Source organism: Cryptomeria japonica, chromosome 9, assembly GCF_030272615.1.
Source record: "Cryptomeria japonica chromosome 9, Sugi_1.0, whole genome shotgun sequence".
Taxonomy (NCBI): Eukaryota; Viridiplantae; Streptophyta; class Pinopsida; order Cupressales; family Cupressaceae; genus Cryptomeria; species Cryptomeria japonica.
Genome location: NC_081413.1, coordinates 640,286,003 through 640,298,912, shown reverse-complemented (window position 1 = coordinate 640,298,912; position 12,910 = coordinate 640,286,003). Strand labels below are relative to the sequence as shown.

Sequence of the window (12,910 nt, the reverse complement as noted above, 5' to 3'; positions counted from 1 at the left end):
GCGGCTTCATAAGCCGAAGACTCCAAAAGAACTCTCACAATTTGATGCCTTTTATCTGCTGACAACTTGAAGGATGGATCTGCAAGAAATCCAAGGATAATTGTATACAAACCTTTCCTGAACAAACCTTTTCCTGCTTTAAGCTTGTGCAGAGTGTTATCACATGAAACGGACAACTCCTTTTTCTCTACTGCTTGTGAAATTTTTTGAGCACCAAGAGACTCGTACATTGAGAACAATGAGTCCAATGGTATTTTAGGATCTGAAGGATTAGGATACCATGCAAATTTTATCTTTGTAGAAGATTTTCTAAATAACTCAGTCAATGAAAGGTCGTCAGGAATAAAGGTTTCACTAGGCACACATAGTTGAATATGTCCACCACTTCTGTGAGCTGGGAACTTTAGAACTTGTTTTCCTAACTTTCCTTTTCTAGCTGAAGAGGATTGACTCCAGTACTTTAGAATATTCCTCCAAACTGAACAGCATTCCTGCTCGGTTACTACATGATTACTCCTTATCCAATCCAGCCACAACTTGCAGTAGTCCTCATAACTGGGATGTGAAGACACACCAAGATAGCTAGAAAAAAAGGGAAGTAGTGTGTCTTCATAAAACCTTTCCAAGATTTGTAGCCTGCCATAAAAGAGGCCATTGTCATCATGGACTACACACATTTTAGAATCCTTCCACTCACCTGCAAGCCCGTCACTATGTGGAATCCAAATTTTGAGAGAGTTCGCGTCACTAGGATGCCAACGGAATCGATGAAGATATTTGTAAAGCCTTGTTATGACTTTAAAATCTGTGTGCTTTTGGACTAATTTGGCAACTATATCACATCCCTTTCCAAACTCAACAACCACCCCAATCTGTTGGAGGACACTCTCGAACTCATTCATGTTCCTCTTGTAGAAACTACAATCTATAAAAGCAGAACAACTTGATCTTCGCTGATGGGAGAGGAGAGTGCAGGCAATGGAGCATTAGGGGGTTTTAGCTTGGGAACGTCCACTGCTCCAAGCCCATTTCTCATAAACAACTCAAGATCCTCTTCCCTTTCCCCCCTCAGTCCACTGGCATTTGCTTTCATGTAAGCAGGTGACAGTGCAACAATCCCTTCTGCAGCCCATGGATTGCCTCCTGTTAGCTTATGCCACTTGCCCATAGATGCAGGCACAAGTTTGGCTTTGCAACTACTTACTATGGATCCCAAATCACTAACTACGGGCAATTCCTTGCACAAACTGTGCATCTGTATTGAATCCATGTAACCATTGACAGAAGAGAAATGCAAAAACTGCGCCACACGGATTATGAATTCCTTACTTCTCGATGCCTTAACATCTTCCAAAAGCTGTTTACTAAAACTTGAAACAGAAAGATAGGTAATCTTAGCATATCGATCTAGCCACTCCCGCAATCTTGACTGCTCATAATAGCTCAAATTCTTCATGGCCATCTGTGTTGCATTTGGCATGAATTTGTAACGTGGAGCACTTCCCAGCACTTTATTCCACCTCACCAACCATGCAATATCTCCTTCTTCCGAGGAGATGTATATTTTGCTTCTCTTAGAAGATATATCCAACAAACTTGCCCACCCCGCACGATTGGAGCCATTGTCAAACTTAAAAAGAGGAAATTGTTGGAGAGAACTTGGAATTCCTCTGTTCCAATGTTCAGCAATGAAGCAAAGGAGTTGCACATATAAATCCTCCGATAGATCTGCAAGCCAACCAGGGGTGCTGCGAATACATGTTAAGTACCATTCATCGGGCACATAGCGCACTTGCAAGAAATCCAGACAACTTGATCCGTCAAGGCACGAATGTATTATGAATACTCCGGTAGACCACAGAGCAATTGGCTTTTCCAGGCCTTCTTCAGTTGCTTTTTCTAATATTTTTCTAAAGGCTGGAAGTATCTTGCGAGCTTGAATGGGCATGCAATAGGCATTTTCAGGTTCACATAGGACGACTTCTTCTGTCCAGAGCTTGGCTTGGATGTCCTCTCGAATTTGTCTTAGTTGCAGATAAGAGGGTGTATTAATGGGGAGATATCTGAAGCAAAAGGATCTCGCAGAGGGAGGAGCCCCTCTCACACTCTTCACAAGAGTGAGAAAAGCTTCACAAAATGCTGAGGGAATGCAGTCAAGTATCCCTTGATTCCACTTGTTATCCCAAAGAATACTTTCCCTCGAAGATGCTAACAAAAAATCTGCTTGAATTATGAAGGGCAAGTCGGTGACTATTTCTGTGGGAAGAAAGGCATAAACACCAGCACCTACCCTATTGCCTGTGGTAACTCGATCTTCAAGGGGAAAAGCAAGTGTTATTACCCAATTGTCAATGTCGCTTCTCTCCTCTACCCTGTTGTTCGATTTCACTGGAAATCTTTGCCTCCACATGTAATAACTGCATTCCGCATTAGATTTCCCATTTTCCTCTGCCGATAGATGGAGAGTAAAGGATTCACTTCCCTCTTTCTTCACATCCTGAAATGCTATTTCCTGGGACACACAAACTGCATGCACGCGGGGATTTTGATTTTGGCCATCTTCACGGACGGAGAGTCTTTTGATTTTAGACATAAACAAAATGACTTCTGGATGAATGTTAGCAAGCTGTTCCTCCACACCATCCACCTTCTCAGGGCGTAAAGGGAGAACTATAGCAGTATTGGGAAGCTCACCTTGGCATTGACTACTATATATCCTTTTGAGATCTTCAATATTTGGTTTGTCGATCCATTCTGGAACAATATACCCAATTTTGACCCCAGAATCAGATGGAGGGATTTCATTGAATCGAATTTTGTATCCATTGCTGAAAATATAAGGCTGACTGGTGACCAAGAAAACGCTCTTGAATCCAATTCCTGAAATTCAAAATAAAATAATATATCCTTTCAGATGGATTGAAAAAACAAAATATAAACTTCACCATTCGTTCAAACAAATCAAGAATCAAGATGGAACCTCATTTTAAAATTACATAACATCTACTATCGGTTATATAAAAAAAATTAATTAATTGAATATGCGACTTCTATTTAAAAGAATGATAATATAACAATGAATAGTTGCTTTTCAAAATAAAGAAATAGAAAAAATAGATAGTAACAAGCTCTGCCTTCCCAAATTCTCATGAGACTTGTGGAGAACTATAATGTGGGAAAAAAACCCTTGAAGGATGTAACTAATGCTACTTGCAAAGCCCTTTTTAAAGAAGGAAAACATTGAGGGCGATTGGCCAACATTTGTAAAAGAAAAGGGAAACATTTTTTAAAATCAAGAGAAACACTTAAAATAGGAGAGGACAACTCAGAAGAAAGTTACATGAATTAGATTCAGTGCTCCCTAAAACATTTAAGTTTCAAATCTAAGAAAAGTAGGTGTTTGGGAGAAACATTTTTAAAGAAGGAAAACATTAAGGGGCAATTGGCCAACATTTTTAAAGAAAAGGGAAACATTTTTTAAAATCAAGAAAAACACTTAAAATAGGAGAGGACAACTCAGAAGAAAGTTACATGACCTAGATTCAGTGCTCCTCAAAACATTTAAGTTTCAAATCACCTTCATAAATCTGTCTCCTTTGGTCCATGGGTTGTATATTAGGTCTGTTGCTTTCAGTTTCTTCAGTAATTGTATATCATTATATTGAAGACTTTGTACTGATTGTTTCTTCCTAATCGTTATATCTTTCTCACTTTATAAATAGAATAGTTTTAAAAAATTAAAAAATTTAAATATTCTAAAATAAATATATTTAGAATATCTAATCTAGTTTTAATTCACATTTAACTAATAAAGATAAATACTGCAGATAAAAACAGCTCATCTTATTTACTAATACATCCATTTAAAAAGAAATTAATCAATTTTTCTAGATATGATTTAAAAAATTTAATTTACAACCAAAAAAATACAACTTATAATCACAACAGCCCCAATGAAATAAGAAAAAAAATATCAGCTTCTTCATCATAATAGCTTGCACAAAAGACACAAATGGATTTCAAGTTCTTAGGGAAAATGCTATTTAACAAAGTCGAAGAAGAGAAATGCTATTTTATTCTGACCTATCATTCCCAGGCAAAGAAATAGATTCAACCCTAGGTTTTAAGGTTTTAAGAACTAAAAATTGTATAAATAATTTGTCTTCCTTTAAATATATTAATCAGATGTATTTTCCAAGATAATATCTTTTTACATATTTCACACTTTTGTGCTTGTATATATGTATTTATTTCTTATTTTATAAAATAAAATTTATATTTCAAATTTTCATAAGCTTTTTCTAATTTCAATAATTCATCAATATGTGTAACTTCTCACCTCTCTCCCACCTCATTCCAGTCTTTTTGGGTCTGCAACTGTCCTATTTTTTTATTTCTTGAACTCTTTAACATTCTGATGATGATTCACAGAGAGTGATCCAAAATGTTAATGAAAAATACACTATCAAATCCAAAAACAACAATAAGAAAAACGATATAATTCTGAAAACTTCATTACATAAGTTTTACTTAAAAAAACAACTAATAGCATTTTGGCTAGACACTAGGAAATATGCTAAATACAGAGCACATATTGCCATTTGAAGAATCTCCATCCACAACTAAATTGCAGAAACTGTTACTACTTTATATGCCATTTACCAGGGAAACTGCAAACATAGACTATGAAGAAATACAAGAAAATTAGGTTTCTATCCCCAACATGTAACGATGCAATCATTTGGAACTATATAAACAGCTAGTTTTTGTAAGTTTATAATCTAATGATTACATGAACTAGTATCAGAGGACAAGTACTGTATGTCTTCTTTCAAAGAACCTTCTGCATAATCCACACAAACACCATTATCATGCAAAGCCGGTTGGAAGCCATGATCTCCCTAATTCATTTATTAAAAAATTTAAAAGTAGACCTTCCCATAATTGCAGCAAGACAAATTTTACGCACAAAACAGTGAATGTTGAAGGCACAAGCATGTACCTTTCTCTCCAATGTAACCTCCCTGTCTTTTACCCTTTTTTGTGGACCGTCCAACACTGCAGAGGGATTCAATGTTTCGGGGAGTGAAGCCCTTCTCATTGTTAAACACCAAAAGGGTAGCAGGGGCACCCACACCAGTCACATCTCTGCTCGTTACCACAAATTCCAGTGATGGTTCAACATCAGGTTCATACTCATTGTCTTCTGCATTCTGCCAAATCAGAACCACCCAAACTTCAATTTTACAGACAAAAAAACGGCGATGTCAATTTGAAACACAAACAACTTGAATATATCACCCAGAAAGCTACCTGTATGAGTTCCATTAGAAAATGTACATCCTTGGTGTATAGTTCTGCTGAGAGATGTTTAACAGCATGATGGAGATCTTCTGTAAGGGGGTTTTCTTCCCCACCTATGGAAAATTTATTTCTTCTAATCTCCTCAATATGCTCTCTGGAAGTCGCCATTGTTAAGTGCAGAATTCAAAAACCTATTGAACCCAACAAATTAGGCATATATATATATATATATGTTCTGCAACCGATTTCATCTCCCTCCAACCAATGTCATATCCCTCGGCTAGGTCGGCTAACACCTCAATTGATAAAAGGCATTTTTTAACATCATAATAAATATATTAATCAATAAATATTTTTTAAAAAATAATGTAATAAAAAATATAAAACAAATGTATAGAATTTACCGGGAAAAAAGACAGTTGATTAATTTAACCTTGCTTGTTAAGAATTTACCGGAAAAATAGACCTAGACCTAGCATTGATATGTATTGTTTTCTGTACCTTGCTTGTTAAGAATTTACCGGAAAAAAAGACAGTGGATATCGTTTGAATACAATACTAGAGAATTTACATTTAGCTAAAGCGCCAGGTTTTTCTTTTCTCCCGCCGAATTTTTTTGAATGGAACATTTTCCGTCTTAATTAATAGAAAAAACAGACGTCACCCTCATTTTCCGCCTATTTTCCTTCATTGGGAGGCGATAATACCTTCCCCCATCACTTAGCGTATTTATGGATGACCTGCTTTATTTATGTTTTTCCTCTTCACAGAAACGTACAGTCCTTTCAAATATACCAGGTTCTCCAGCTTTCTCTCCCTTTGAAATATGAAATCTGCCTTTTCATCTGTACGAATCTTTGTAAATAATGGCAAAATATCAAATGCTTTAAAGCAGAAATCATCCATCGATGACAATGTTAATTTAAGCTTTCCTTTCGAACCTTTATTGTTTATACCATCAAACTTACCTGCTTATTAGCAGGTTACAATTTTTCTAATTTATGTTGTTTGTTGAAAAAAATTTAGTTTATGTTGTTTGTCAAAAATAAAAATGTGAACTGTGAACTGCAATCATGGGGTTGTTTTTATAAAGGAGTTTTTGTTTGGTTTATTTAATTAGAGAGTTCGAGGGGATTCCATTTGGTATAGCGAGGGCACAATGCTCATGATCACAATGATCTAATAGAGGTTTGAACCTATGGGGGCATCAACAATACTACAACTTAACCATCGTATTATGCAATGAACAATAATGTATAGTTTTTAGTTAATAAATAATAAAATATTAAATTTTTATCTAATTATTTTATTTAAATGATTATAATTATAAACATATATTATAATTTATTTTATTATTTATATTATAGTGTATATAATGTGAATATTATTGTCAAACCTATCTCACAACATCAAATGGATTAACAGTTGCCAATGAACATTTAAAAATCGACCAATAATTCTTGAATGCTCTTTTCATTGTTTTTTTGTTTTTTTTTCGACTGAGCTTAACTCTTTTCAATAAACTATGCTTTGACCACTTGCTTGATTTCGTAATGTATTTCTTCAACTATTATGCAACATGCTTTATTTAAGGTTTTAGCACTTTTGAACAATTTCATCATGTTCTCCTAGGTTAAGTTCAAGACTTAAAAACAATAATTACTTGAACAAGGTGATGTGATGCATGGGGAGACATCCTTACAATAGTTTAAAAAACTCCCACTAATTTAATATCCCTCACTCAAATGGCACACTTCTTAAATCAAATAAAATTGAATAAATAATATAATATGTTTATTTATAATAATTGATCATATAGAATATAAAACAAATAATAAAGACAATTATTCTAGAAATAATTATATAAAAATATAATACAATATATAATTGATATATGATATATATTTCATATAGTACAAATTAAATAATTTATAATATAATTATACTTATTATATGTATCTTATTACATAATAAAATTATTATAATTAATAATTAATATATTTTTGCATAGTACAAATTAAATTATATATATATATATATATAATCGTAAGCACTATCAAGGGGGCAACTCCCATAATATAATATCTCAAAAAAAAAAAAAATGCAAGCCCTTCCCACTAGGGGTACAATACTAAAGTAAACTTTGTTTGATTCCTACTTGCCTAACATAAAATATCTCATTACATTACTATAGAACCAATTGCAACCCAAAATTGGGTCCACCAAATCACATAATTCCATAATTACTCCTCACACTTTGTTGATCTCAATGTGAATGGGTGTTTGAGTCTAAAAGGAGGTGATTTCTTCCTCTTTACCTTCATCCATTCTTGTTGTTTTGGGAGAAATTATGTACCTTGTTGTTTTCCTTCTTAATGGAATCTCCTATGGTACCTCTAGTTGTAGTCATTGTTGACTTTGAAGACTAGAGATCTAAATTGTCTAATAATGTTGAGTTAGAAATATCAATAGGTGTGAGAAGCACCTGCAACTATTGGTGGATTTGACCTCATTAAAGAAGATGGAGAAGGTTCCATTGAAGTGTCATTTGGTATCGTATTTGTCATGATCTCATGAGAGTGTGTATGCTCAACCATTGGAGTCAGGAAAATTGAAGTAGTTTCTTATCCTAAGGTGAAGAAGAGGCCACAAGAGCCTCCTTCTCAGTCGGAGAGATGACAAAATGTCAGGATTCCACCCCATCTCACCACGCGGGATGGCTATTAGGGAAAGCATTTTTTGCATCTGAAAGCAATATTTTTTATAATCTATAGGTTGGCACTAGCTTGTATTTCTGACCCTTAATAAAATCTATGTGAAGATAACATTCAATAAATAGACATTTCAACATAAATGCAGACATAGGTTGAATTTTCATAATTAATCATTTCTTTAGATATGTTGTGATACTTGCCCAAGCCACTGCCTATAGATTTCAAAAAAATAAATTTCCCAAAATTGCAAAAGTAGGTAAGGTAGTTGTACCCAAAAAAATACAAAGGAAAAATTCTATGTTTGTGGGTCAAAGGAAGGAAACCACATCTTCGTGCATAAGAAATCCCCTGGAAAGAACCATGGACCTGCGTTGAGAACCAATTCCTTGTCCACTAGGGTTTCAAATTCCAAGATGAAGAACCCTTTGGCACAAGAGTAGATGTTGATTTCATCCTCTATATAGTCTTTCCAATTTGTACTACTTTGTGAATAAAGATTGCATAACTTTGGCCAAATCTTCATGAATTGGTAGATGACTTGGGCATGGTCTCATAGACAGTTTTCTTTATCACAAGCAAAAAAATATAAACACAACTTAGGAACAAAAATTGAATGTCACAAGAAGAGAGTGTGGTCTCATAGATAGTTTTCTCTATCACAAGAAAAAAAATCCAAACACACCTTAGGAACAAAAACTAAATGTCTCATGAAGAAAGGAGGGCTAAGAGGAGCCCTACAACAAGGAGGGAGTGAATCGAAAGTTCTAAGGCCAATAATTTTGTGACTCTTTTTCGCAACTAGAGCATCTCATCTCGCCTTTCAATTGGACCTCAACCTCATCCCTTTTCAATATGTCGAAGTCATGCACTTAGCAACACTTGATCCCTGGTGGGCTCATTAAGAACAATTCAACTTCACCAATAGATCAAATACCTTTTTGCTAATAAAAATTTATTATAATATAAGTATATTTATTTATTTGATACGTAACAAAATATTTTTATTACTTCATTAAATGATATTACAATGAAGTTTAGAGAGCCCTACCAAAACTCTGATCAAGAGCCAACCAAACCATAGACAATCGCAGAAAGATAAGGCATCGCGTGGGATGCTAAGCGAGCCCTAGGGCATTTAATAGAACAGTAGGGCAACAAACCAAATGGGAGAGAAAGTCAAAATATTTTCACTAGAACAACAAACCATCTCCCACAAGGAGACTAAGACTACGTCTCAAGAGCAAGCAAAAATGGCGGGAGCAAGTGTGAGCACAAGCATTGGACAGGAAGTAGGCAATAGAAAATCCCGATCGCCAAACCCCGAGTCTATGAAAGTAAAAAGAGCCAAAGGCAACTACTACAAAATGTATACACTAGCTCTCATATGAAACATAGAAACAATGTTAAAAAAAACTAGCAAAATTGAGGCATCCAAACCATCAACTAACGTAGACCATCCACACAAAGTTGAAGAACTCCCCTATCCACTCCCAATAGTCCATATGCTCGAGGAAATGCATCTTCTTAAGGAAGTTGCAATCTCACTCAGCAATCATGTAATGCCACTACAAATCTTAGCGAGCAATGTCTAGGATGAAAGGTAGGCGCACTACCACCTTGCCCAACTATAGAAGACAATAAAGTTTAGATTGTTGAGAAAGCCCCATTCCCACTAACTACTAGACAACTGAATCCTCAAAGCCTCCCAAGTAATCTTCCTCATCATAATTCTAGTAAGAATCAGTGTCATTACTTTAGACTGGTTTATGTTGAGAAGAGAGGCAACAAATTATGATGCTATGTCAGAATTTACCCAATAACAATCCTTAGATTTCAAAAATTCCCACCCTAAAATTAGGTAGGCGACAAAAATCTCCATCTTCCTTGAAATCTTAAAAGACTGACTTGAGCTTGTTATTTGAGATAAAACGTAAGAAGGTCACCCGTCTCTTCAAGCAAAATAGCTTGACGAGAGAGTTTGTACTCACCATTGGCAAACACAGATAATAAACTGGAAAGATGGTGTCGGCGTTGTGCAAAACTACCTAGCCTTATCTAAGACCCTTGCTACCTTACTCATAATAAATGCATCATCTGGTCCAAGGAAATGCGGGATAAAAGGAAACCACAACCAGTTCATTAAGAATTAGACCCAAGTTGTTGAACTCGTCGTCTACCAAACGAGCAAGAGCCACACCAATGATAATCCAACCCAACCACATTACAAAGAGCAACCCTCAAACAAAGCTCCTAAAAGGAAAGGAATCAACTGGCTAGGACAAGAACCAAGCCTTAATAAGGGAACCACCAATGCCATCCACAGTAAAATGCTTAGCAGAGAAACACGAACTCTTCCCCATCATTGACTAAAGAGTATGCATCCTCATTAGCTTCCTTATAGACATGATTGAAAATATATGCCTCAAAGGTTCTCATAATCTCCAACACCTTTTCCAAGAGTGCCTAAAAATGCCAATTAGGAGTAAATCTGGAGTCAATCCCACTTTGAGTGCATTGACGATGATTATTGAGTCTCCTTCAATTGCAATTCTCTGAAAGTTTAGGTCTTTGCATGTGCGAATCCCAACATTCAGAGCTCCCTCAACAAGAGGATGAGCCACCTTGATTAAAAATTTGCCATCACTATCTTTGATAATGTGACATGACCTATATTGGCCACGATTCCCACAAGACGCCCATCAAAAATTAACTTTACCCAAACCGAAGAAGGAGCACACCATTTTTCATTTCTCTGAAGCCCCTGTGTCTCAACATCCTTTGGGGTTGTGGTGGGAGGGTTCTTAAGATTGAACCATTTTTTCTTCCTTTTTATATCTTACTAAAGTAGGCAATTTGTTGGAGAAATACATAATATGACTATTAGTTACTTCCACAATGTAAGCATCCAATTTGTTAAGAAAGGAGTTTAAGGACATCTCCATGCCTTGAAAAATTCACCTATTTCTTTCCTCCCAAATCTCCCAAAGAAGGATAGAGGGACATATGATCCATAAGCCTAAAAAGGATGATCCCTTATTTTCCTTGAGCTATGATTTAAATAGACTCAAGATATCATTTGACAAGGACATCCTTCAACCAAGCCTTGTACAAAGTCATACCCAACATTCTTGTACAAAAGGGCAAGATGAGAATAGGTAATCAGTATTCTCTTTTGACTGCATACAAATATCACACCTATAGGTGCCTTCATAGCCCATTTTCTTAAACCTACCACCTGTCAAGACGTTGTTCTTCAAGATAGCCCAATAAAAAATTCCAACTTTACGTAAGCAAAATTTGAGCCAACAGAAACCTTCAAAATAACAGTCTGTTATGCCCCTTCTGGTTCCAGGATTATATATCTACCCTTAGCATTATACCTCCCTATCTTGGATCCATCCCACTTAATGGTGTTTGCCCCATCATGCCAAACCACCTATCTTTGCTCAAGAATCTCCATTAGCTGCACCACCTCACCCGTCAAGAGACCTAAATTATCCATGATGTGTTTCCATGACCATGCCCTTAAACCATTCTTGATTTTGACTTCTAAATAGTTGACCACACAACTCCCCCACCGATAATTTAGGAAGTTATTAGTTGCCTCCAACCCCAAGAGCTTATCAATGCTCTCAAACCCATCCCAAGAATCTTTCGAGAATAGTATCAAGTCCCCATTATGAAAGTCCTAAGTAATAAAGTCCACAATCAAGTTGCTGCAATCTTGCATGAAGTTCAAAATCGTAGAGCCCCTTGGTGCATTTTTTACATTCAAAATGCTAAAATCTTCCCCTTCACCCAGATACTTCTACTGGGACAATCTGGGCCACTTGAGATCTAATTCCATAAACATCCTCCAAATTAATTTTGCACCCAACTCTCTATTTTGAAGCTTCAACTTCTCGATCCCAACCATGCCCAATTCTTTAAGCTTACAAATCTTATCCTAAGCAATTAGCGACACCTTATCCTTCTCCCCATTACCTTGTGAAAATAATTTTCTATAGGTCTAAGCAATCTTTTGATCTACTCCAAATGATAAGGAAAGGCAAGAGAGTAGGTAGATAGGGATGGTCGATAAAATTGTCTTCACCATAGTCAACGTGCCCACCAAAGATAGCCACCTCCCCTTCCAAGCAGTAGCCTTGTTTGAGACTCTTTCACACAAACTATCCCACAATTTGCTAGTCCTAATACCTTTATCAATTGGAATACCCAAATAAGTGCAAGGAAGAGTACCTTTTTTGTAGCCTAAAACTCTGATAATCTTTTGTTCTTTTCAAGCAACATTAGAGAAGAAGATACTTTTAGACATCTTGGCACCAACTTCCTACCCAGAGGCAGCAAAATAACTCTTTATCAAATACTTGAAAATTTTCTCTTATGATCTCTTTATTGATCCAAAGAGCAGGACATCTTGAGCAAATTTTTGATGATAAATGGGTAGGAGTTTGTTGGTAATACAAATACCTTCAAGCTTGCCACCAACTTGAGCCAAACCAATCAATCTATCCAATGCTTTTTCCATCATGATGAAAAGAAAAGGGAAAATTGGGTCTCCTTGCCTCAACCCCCTAAAGACCACAAAAAATCCCTCTAGAGACCCACTGATTAGGAATGAAAATCATGGACATGAAATCCACTTGAAGATGGACAATCTAACCAACTACTCGTAAATCCAAAGGCCTCCAATACTTTGAATAAGAATATCCAGTCCATTTTTTCATAGGCCTTTTTAATGTCTTGCAATCATAAATGGGTTTGAAATCATCATAGGTTTAATGCAAATTCCTTTTTCAAAATTAGAGCTAAGAAGGTATTACTAACTTCCTTAATAATATTACTTGTAGCCCAAGAATTGTAGCCTCAAAGATATCAACACCAATGCTAAT

At 35.8% G+C, this 12,910-nt stretch overlaps 1 protein-coding gene across 1 annotated transcript; it reads right to left on the bottom strand.

Moving 5' to 3' along the window:
• Positions 1-925: 925 nt before the first annotated feature.
• LOC131858576 (uncharacterized) lies at positions 926-5,568 on the bottom strand. The gene is made up of 3 exons (XM_059211862.1): positions 5,314-5,568; positions 5,003-5,213; positions 926-2,880 (listed from the first exon to the last, which is right to left on the bottom strand). Exons 1-3 carry the CDS (start codon positions 5,470-5,472, stop codon positions 926-928), a joined length of 2,325 nt encoding a protein of 774 aa, XP_059067845.1. The 5' UTR covers positions 5,473-5,568.
• Between the last annotated feature and the right edge of the window lie 7,342 nt (positions 5,569-12,910).

Bases quoted from the DNA above. Each gene is read 5' to 3' on its own strand.
- LOC131858576 (XM_059211862.1), bottom strand. From the start codon at position 5,472: ATGGCGACTTCCAGAGAGCATATTGAGGAGATTAGAAGAAATAAATTT. The intron at 5,214-5,313 runs GTAGCTTTCTGG...CTGATTTGGCAG, and splicing joins TTCTAATGGAACTCATACAG to AATGCAGAAGACAATGAGTA. The intron at 2,881-5,002 runs GTACATGCTTGT...TTTGAATTTCAG, and splicing joins AGGTTACATTGGAGAGAAAG to GAATTGGATTCAAGAGCGTT.